Source organism: Notothenia coriiceps, unplaced genomic scaffold (genome assembly GCF_000735185.1).
Source record: "Notothenia coriiceps isolate Sejong01 unplaced genomic scaffold, NC01 NC01_scaffold00014516, whole genome shotgun sequence".
Lineage (NCBI taxonomy): Eukaryota > Metazoa > Chordata > Actinopteri > Perciformes > Nototheniidae > Notothenia > Notothenia coriiceps.
Genome location: NW_011347217.1, coordinates 239,980 through 249,187, shown reverse-complemented (window position 1 = coordinate 249,187; position 9,208 = coordinate 239,980). Strand labels below are relative to the sequence as shown.

Genomic DNA, 9,208 nt, shown 5'->3' with positions numbered 1-9,208 from the left:
AACACGCTGTCGTATACGCCGATCCAGAGCATCCCAAACATGCTCAATGGGTGACATGTTAGGGCTAGGGTTTAACCCTAGGGTTTAACCCTAGGGTTTTCGGACCCCCCCAGACCCACCCAATAAATCAAAAATGCATGTTTCAGAGTGGCCTTTTATTGTGGCCAGCCTAAGGCACACCTGTGCAATAATCATGCTGTCTAATCAGCATCTTGATATGCCACACCTGTGAGGTGGGATGGATTATCTCGGCAAAGGAGAAGTGCTCACTATCACAGATTTTTTCAGATTTGTGAACAATATTTGAGAGAAATGGTTATTTTGTGGGTATAGAAAATGTTTTAGATCTTTGAGTTCATCTCATGAAAAATGGGAGCAAAAACAAAAGTGTTGCGTTTATATTTTTGTTCAGTGTATATACAAAATCCCTACATTGTTCACTTATTCAACAGGATAGGTCAAATTATTTATAGTGGGGCTGTATGAGGTACTTATCGTACTTAGTGTATTATTTAGTTTTAACTTAGTTTTTTGGAGTGCACACACGGAAGCTGCAATGTTCTGCTGTGGACGGGGGCAGCAGCAAAACATACTTTCGGCCCCTAAAATAATCATTTTAAGTTTATGTGTACACTATATTTAGAACATTTCAATTGTTTTATATTATCAGACAACCCTATCAGGCAACCCTATCTGACGGGGAACTGAAGCTGATATATATGCTTCATCTTCTCCAATTCCATTGATAAATATTGTAATTTTACCTTGCAGAACAGAGGAGGTTGTCTACAGCTGCTTGGTTGGTTAGTTTACATTAATGTGTGACTTTGGGGAATTTGTACTTTCCAAAATCACACCATATTAATTTCAAACTAGGCGATGTAGGTAGCAGTATACCAGTGATTTTCTTGATCTTCAAAGTAAAAATACAGTTTTTTGTCAATAGAGGCATGGCGGCTTTTAACAAAGCATAAATAGCAGCTGCAGGTAGATGTAATACATTTAGCTGCTGCCCCACTTACAGAGAAATACCCACATCGGTCGGTAAGTACCTCATATAACCCCACTAACACCTTTTAGAGAATTTAGCCAAACCAGGAGACATTTTGCAACTAATTTAGATATAGACTAACCACACTTTCAAACAAAGAGACAAGCCCAAAACAGGAAGATGAAGTTGTATTTAGCCTTGTAGGGCGGGGACATTGGTGGAAGAAATAGGAAACTAAAAGATTTTTTTTTACTGGAGGTGAAAGACTCACATTTCTGATTTAGCATGCTGCTTCTGGAGCTGAGTCACGCTTAGCATGCTGGCTTCTCCATGCTGGCTTCTCCATGCTCATCTGCACATGGCTCTGAATTAAAGAGGCTGGATACTGTATGCAGCATACAGTGGAGATTCCAAACGCATATTGTCATCCAAACAACTCATATCACTATATACTGCATAGTATATAAGACATTTTACATAACTGTGTGGATATGAGTTGGTCACAAATAACTTCTAGTTGTTTATTATTGAGCATTTCAGCTAAATAAACAACTACCATTTGCCAGATTCAGGAGGGGATTAGTTATTTAGAAAAAGTACAAGTACCTCAGTTTCCAGGACAATCATTCCCGTGTGGATTTACTTAGCCTACATTATTGTGTTTGCGGTAAATAACTTTTAAATACAGCTGTTAAATAACTCTTTTCATGTTTTTGCCCTTGCCTAATCTATTGCACGTTTGTACAACAACAAAAGTGTGAACACCATAGCACCTGCATTTCTCCTCAACAACCTAAACAACGGCTCTCACTCCCAGTCAGCCTCCTCTCACTCCCACCCAGTGGTCCCTCTGTCACAATCAGAACTACACAAATATTCACATTTTATCCCTTTTGTCGGATTTAAATGGTCTGTGAAGCTTAAATCTAGACTGTAGTTTTGACGTGTTCACTGACTCGGTGTCTCCTTCTGAAGGTGTATCCCTATGAAATGCTCATGATAACCAGTAGAGGGAGAGCTAAACTGCCCAGGGATGTGGACAGAACCAGACTGGAGGTATCAGATTTCCACCTGATTGTCCGCAATTGATACTGGATTTCTCTACTTTGTGTAAATGACAATGTTACACAAATACAATTTGTATCAAGGAATGTGCATCCATTGCTTCTTGTCATTTTTGCTGTGGGAACCTTTTTTTGTGGCTTTGGTGCTAACCACGAACACTCCCCTCCTTTGTTTTCTCCACCTTTGTTCTCAATTTCTAGCGCCACTTAGCACCCGAATTGTTCTTTGACATCTTTGGAATGGAGGTCCAGGAGTTTGACAGGCTTCCCCTGTGGAAACGCAACGACATGAAAAAGAAGGCCAAGCTCTTCTAGCACTCAGAGCAGCATGCGCATACTGTACATTCATCCAGATAGCACACAACAAACTGTAATCTAGATGTAGGTTTTTGGGTTTATTTCCTTTTTCTTCTGGATTATTTTTGTTTTATCCTGGCATAATTCAAGGAAGCCACAAGATGGACTGAACTTCTTTTGTTGCTCTGAAGCTTCCTGAGACTGTGAGCTGAAGGATTTGTCCAGTTAGACTTGCACAGGAATCAAGGAATCTTTTCCATGTTCAAAAATGACAAAGAATGAGAATGATTGATAAATAGGTTCATGTTATTTGGTTTGACTGCGCTTGTTTTACTTCTTGCTTTGCTTCGAGTGGAACGGCTTTCCTTTCTTTCTTGCTTGTTTCTTCCTACTATTTGTTGCTGTTGATTCCTGTGGAACTTTGTAAGTACGGTAGACCTCATGGCGCCATTACCAAATGTCCATGCTCGTAGCTTGAACATGTGTCCGCTTTCCCAACGCTTGGGCTGAAGCTGATTTTGCCCAAAGTTCGCAAGAATCGGCTCAATGAGTCTTTGAATAAAATAAATAAAAAAGCCACAGGGAAAGCAGTGAGCGGACCCATCAACTGTTTTACCAGATCTCAATGGAAACCCCATACACATTGCCAGTCCCCTCCCCTTGCTTCTGTAGAATCCAAACATCCATCTGACCCTGACAAAAAGAAAATGTCTCTCTTCTCAGGCTCTCATAAACATGGCCAGACACATTCCCTTTTACATGTATTGGAAGTACAAATCTTAAATATATTTTAGTGCCGTATCCAAAATACAGTAACCAACAAATATAAAAAAACACTCAATGTGAGAATCAACTGTATTTGGAAGTACTGTTTTATAAATGAAAAACCCACACTGCCATTTGTTGTATTGAAATTTAAGCCAATAAAGCTTTAAATCACCATGAACCATATGATCCTCAGCTATTCCAAAGGTACCCACCGCCTCTTTTCTGTTCTCTGGTTTCTTCTTTGCATCGCACCAATAAACACACAGCTTCTGTAGTGCTACACAGGGTGAAAGGTAGTCTTAGGACTGGGTTACTTTTATACGGCCAGTCAGATGGTGGACTCTATTTGCTTTCTACACAAACTGATTAGTTGGGGCCCCTGTGTTGAAATCTCTTTTTACATGAACTTGGCTTTTTACTCAATACAAATACAAATAGTAAGGGTTTATTTTCCTGCGTTGGCGAAAAAGCTGGGTTAGGACGTTCCTTTGATGTCAACACACAGAGCAGTGAACAATAACCACACAGTACAAATACAGTCAATCTTCTCATACTGTAGCACTGCCAAAATCCAAACTCCATTAGAGATTGTGTGTGGAAAACTGATTTACAACTCATTATATACTGCATATGTAACAGTTTCGGTTTCAAATGCAAGAAAAAACAATCTGTTCATATTTCCCCATTGGTGTGGTTGGAATTAAATATAACTCATGTTTGAGAAACATAAAGTATCACTGTGAACACTAAACAGCCTTCCATTTTTTTAAAAGGCCCTATATTTGGGCGTTTCCCTCTCCTAATGGGTGTTATATATCTACAATCCCAAAGTTCCCTCCAGCAGGAGTTTCTCTCACACACACATCCCCACACAGATTGCTAACACAACCTCAGAATATTTTAAAGAACATTTGCGAATGAAATACTAATAAGACTTGGTAAGAAATAAGTGACCAATTTTCAATAAATGTATAACTTATTTCAAGTTTGTTTAAAGTTGCTTCAGTTTTTGTTTTAAATTGCATCTTATCTTTTTAACTTACTGTAAAAAAAATCCAGATACATTTAAATTGATCACTGAGAAACATTCCAAATATACCAGATGAGTGTTAATGGTGTACATACAGTATACATCCTGCACAGTGAGGTGACAATAAGCTCAATTTACTTCTGTGTGGAGGGAGACTTTAACACTTCAGAAAACCATGGTGTACTCTTGAAAATGTATATGGTGGTGTAAAGCATAAATAATTTGTATTAAGGAGTGCACAAATGTGCTAGTTGGGGCTTCAAATTATTCTCCTTAAGTATCAAATGCATCACTTGTTCAGAGAGCTGCTGTGTGACCTCGTTCAGTCACAGAGGGAATTATAGTGGGACACGTTTGAGTGATGTTGACACAACAATTATAATTTCCTCCTGACGAACACTGACACTTATGGAGGGCTGATGGCTGCCTCTGGTTTCACAACACTGCAGCTTGCAGGTCATATAATGGCAATGCGGAAATCAATGGGCAGCATTTCTGATTTCTGATTGGGTGGCAGAAACACAGTGCATGCAATGCTGCTACAATAAACTGATTGTTTAAAAATACTATCTTAAAATGAGAGAGAGAATGGGACATTTTTGGCTATATATTTATTTATATTTTAAACATTTTTGCCATGTTAACGTGTGTGTGTTTTTTTTTGCTGGGATGTTCAACCTCAGTTCCTATAAGTCCTTAATAAACTGTAGACAAAATACAGATACTCAGATCCAAAAGGAAACTGTCTTCAATTTGACCCATTAAAACACACTTTTTTGATCTAATGGCATAACATCATGGTTTCTAATATATCATGCTTTCAATCTGGAGCCCTTGCTCCATTTTCTCATGTTATTTTGGTAAAGCATATACTTTACATATACATTACAGATAATCATTTCAGTTTGTGTCATTATGTCAACAAACTGCCATTTAAAGTAAATACAAATTAATACATATTTACAAGTGATAATCAGTACTGAGTTTTCTTAAAATATTTGACCTAGGATAATTGGAAAACAGTATTATTATATAATATTTATATGGCAGTTTTTTGACATGGATATTGTTGTCCTATAAGAATGTCAGAGCAACTTTTCACACGGCTTTGTAGCTATCCACATATATATCGCACAATAAACTGCTTCTGCCTCTTCACTTCACCACAAACAATGTGTCTGACTTTGTTCAAATGAGCTGTAGTGAATATTTGTGAATCTCTTTCTACAGGAGACATTAGAAAAGCACCAAGAGTGTCTGAAGAGGCAAAGGGATGCAGTGAAATACAGACTGAAAAAACTGGCTGCACGGCAATCAGAAATCACAGTAAGTTGTGTTGAGACTATAGTGTTGAAATTGTATTATTTCTGTCTTTATAGTTATATAGTATTTGAAAATCAAAGTAAAAGTCAACTTTATTGTCAATCTTTCAGTTTGTGTGTAAAGAGAGATCGAAATACTGTTTCCCACAATCCCGAATACAAAAATACAAATATATAAAAATATGTATACAAATATGTATATCCTNCTGTCAAAGTCAACTTTATTGACGATCTTTCAGTTTGTGTGTACAGACAGAGAGATCGAAATACCACTTCCCACAATCCCGAATACAAAAATACAAATATATAAAAATATGTATACAAATATGTATATCCTATATATACATAATCAACAGACACATTTATATATATATATATACAAAATGGCTTCGCTAGTGATAAGGCAGTATAATAAACTGATAAATGCTTATGCCTGACTCAGAAAAAGTCCTCTGTGATAAGAGAGAAAATCATACGGAAATATCGAGAGATCCAGGCGGCCCTGGACGAGGACCTGAGGATCACCCTGTCCCACCTGGAGATGGAGGAGCGCGCCGCTGTCTCTGCTCTGGATGGGCTCATGGAAAGGAACTGTTCTCTGATTCAGGAGATAGAGCAGGACCTGGCCAGACTCACTGTGGCAATTATGGCCCAGTCAGACACAGAGCATGATACAATGGTGATTAAACCATGTGATTAAGTCGTGTGGGCCTAATATTTCCTATTTACATTGTCATTGGAAGCCCTGAGAGGCACGTTAACATTAAAATGAATTTCTCTCCTTTGATAAAGACTTAAGAACGGGTAGGAAAAAGGTTTTGCTGACATAATATTTCTTACTTTCTTTAAATGTTTTTTCATCTGTGAACAGCTGGAAACATATACTGTGGGTTTTGTATGTTGTGTTAAAAGTGCATTGAGTTACTGACCTGGAAGTAAACATGAATGCTTTTAATCATATATCATCACGAGTGAAGTGCCTGCTTTGGCATGCTGGTGCCGCTGCTCCTTGCATTTTGAAGTGAGTCTATGCACACATTTACGTAGGCAATGCTACGCATCATGAGGTCCAAAGCTTCCATGAAAATGTTATAGCAGAAAGTCAAAGCCCCATTAAACGTTCATACCGCAGGCATAAGGACAGCAAATGTGGATGATCCAGGTAGATGTACATGCTGCTTGTTTAACACGAAAAAACTTTGTCCATTCTGTCAGAGTCAGGTGTGCAAATTTGTGAAAGACATCATACTCAATCTGATCTTGGTGCTATGCGGACGTGGTGCCCCGTTATATAGTTTTTGATGCATGTCTATTTAGAGTTTTGCGGTTTAGTGCAGGTTTTAACCAACGTTTTTTTACAGAACCTCTGATCCAAATAGCCACTTCACTATCTCGGGGCCTCAACAACACACATGCCAAACGTGAAGTAGATCAGACTAAGATTTGGCGAGTGTTGGGAAAATACTGAATGTGCTCTTCCAATATCAGAGTAGAACATGATAACAAAGGCCCTACGTAGCTGTGTACGTAACAGGATGTATGATTAGCTAGAAGAGCGTAAAAAAACCCACAAAAACCCACTGTTTTAGATACAGTAGCTATGTGACAACATATGGAGATAGACATATGAGATATGACTGTCATGTTTATTGCTTACGTGGGCCTTTGCTAATCTGAATTTAGCATAGAATACTGCTTTGAGCCGGTATTCATGCATCTTGTGACAGTGATACACCCTCTCTTGTATGTAAGGCATGTCAAGGACACTGTTCTGGGAACAATTTTGTCCCATGCAGCTCTGTATGTGATGACTACTTCCATTCTTCCAAGGATAAAAAGTACATGTATCCTGATATTGAAGATCAAGCCGGTGACGAGTGATATTTTCCTAACAGCGAGATAATCCAAACTCAAACATACACACACTGAGGTCTGTCATTATAGTAAGATGAAAATGTTCCTATCTTTATCACAGATGAAAAGAAAAATAATCAACTTTTATCGGCAAAACCTTTGTTTTCACATGAATCATAATAGCAGGACAGACAACTATTTAGATCAGCCTTAGAAAATTGATCACCAGAATAATCTTTCTGGCCTCTCAGGGCTTCCGTACATTTGTGTATTGAAACCAAACATTTTCCTTTCAAAGTTCATTTGATCTTCATTTTTCTCCCCTGCATTTTTCCTTAGTCTTTCTTCTCATTCCCTGAGCAGCGGGACACAGAGACAGTGGACAGGTATGGAATCAAAACAAATGAAAATGATGGAAACAGTAGCATTAGCAGCGGCTAATCTCTCTGCTGTCTGCCTCCTCCAGAGTGATGGATCTGCTGAACAGGACAGACCCCAGCAGTGTGAGCCTGGATGACGTTAAAGCTGACCAGATCCTCAGCCTCACCCACAACATGCTGCTGTTCATCAGCTCACAGACCCCTTTAATCAGGAAACTCACCCACAGTTGTCAGTGTTATACATATTCATAAACACAACTTGAGCTTTTAGTTTTCTGTCTGTATAAAACTTGATTCAATTGTGTCTCCAGATTCCAGCGAGGTATATCTGGATCCAGAGACGTCCCACCCAAAGCTGATCATCTCCCCCCGGGGTGACAGTGCCACCTTCACCGACACCTGGCAGCAACTCTCGGACCTCCCTGGACGCTTTGACACCACCCTCAATGTCATCAGCGTGCAAGGATTCAGCTGTGGTCGCCATTACTGGGAGATTGATGTGAGTGGGAAGACATACTGGGAGCTAGGCGTCACTTATCCCAGCATTCCCCGAAAGGGCAACACAGAGGACTGCTGGCTGGGCAGGGGGGTTGAGTCCTGGTGCGTGGAGTTCTTTGATGGGGAGTATACAGCCTGGCATGGAGGGTTGCCCCATCAGCTGCCTTTCACGAAACGCTTCAGCCGGATTGGTGTTCTGTGTAGCTTCCCTGCAGGATTGGTGACATTTCTTGAGGCGGAGAACATGAAGCCGCTGTTCTCCTTCTGTGCAGGAACTTTCTCAGACTGCCTCCACCTGGCCGTGTGTCCGGGTCATGACCACAAGGGCACCAATGCTAATCCTATTGTGATCTGTAATGCTTCATCTCCTACTAGTGATCAAGGATGAGTGGCTCCACACATTTATTTTACGTAATTCCTTGCTGAGGCATCACTTTCCAATTATTTACTAATTATAAAGGTTTATAAGTTATTGTTAGAGGTCAATGTTTTTTCCTAATTCATTTGTTATAAAATTATGAGTTTACTAAATGTTTCATGTTAAAGGAGGATAGACATAATCTATAAAACATTAAGTTCTTCATTGACATATATTAAAGCTATTAGTTATAATAAAACCCTTTATAAAGGGGGCCTCAATAGGGGTACTCTTGCTGATACTAAAGCCCTATTCTAAATAATGGAATATATTTCACATGACAAACAGGTACAATGTGGTAAAAATGTCAAGTAGGATTACAGCTCCTTATATAAATTATTTTTGAACAAGATCTCACTGCACATTACATTTAATAAACTAAGAGAAAGGATCATATTGAAGCATATTTAGTTAACATAGTATTTCTTTATAACAAGTCTTGTTTATAAAAGGTGACTTGAAAGTCATAAAAGTTGGTGATAATTGTATATAAGTGATTATTTTGATTGGGATTACACTGTAAGGAATAAACTTTACTGATTTTGTAAATGTTGTACGAGATCTAAAACTCATCCTGAAATGCACT

At 38.8% G+C, this 9,208-nt stretch overlaps 1 protein-coding gene and 1 long non-coding RNA gene across 2 annotated transcripts; both read left to right on the top strand.

The window, feature by feature from the left end:
• Nucleotides 1-355: 355 nt before the first annotated feature.
• LOC104948538 (uncharacterized) lies at nucleotides 356-3,312 on the top strand. Its single transcript, XR_798703.1, has 2 exons — nucleotides 356-2,047; nucleotides 2,257-3,312. It is a non-coding gene; the product is annotated as an uncharacterized lncRNA (long non-coding RNA).
• Nucleotides 3,313-4,222: 910 nt separating this feature from the next.
• On the top strand, nucleotides 4,223-8,608 carry LOC104948545 (probable E3 ubiquitin-protein ligase TRIML1). The gene is made up of 6 exons (XM_010774746.1): nucleotides 4,223-4,267; nucleotides 5,381-5,476; nucleotides 5,915-6,151; nucleotides 7,666-7,712; nucleotides 7,793-7,935; nucleotides 8,018-8,608. Exons 1-6 carry the CDS (start codon nucleotides 4,223-4,225, stop codon nucleotides 8,590-8,592), a joined length of 1,143 nt encoding a protein of 380 aa, XP_010773048.1. The 3' UTR covers nucleotides 8,593-8,608.
• The last annotated feature ends 600 nt before the right edge of the window (nucleotides 8,609-9,208 follow it).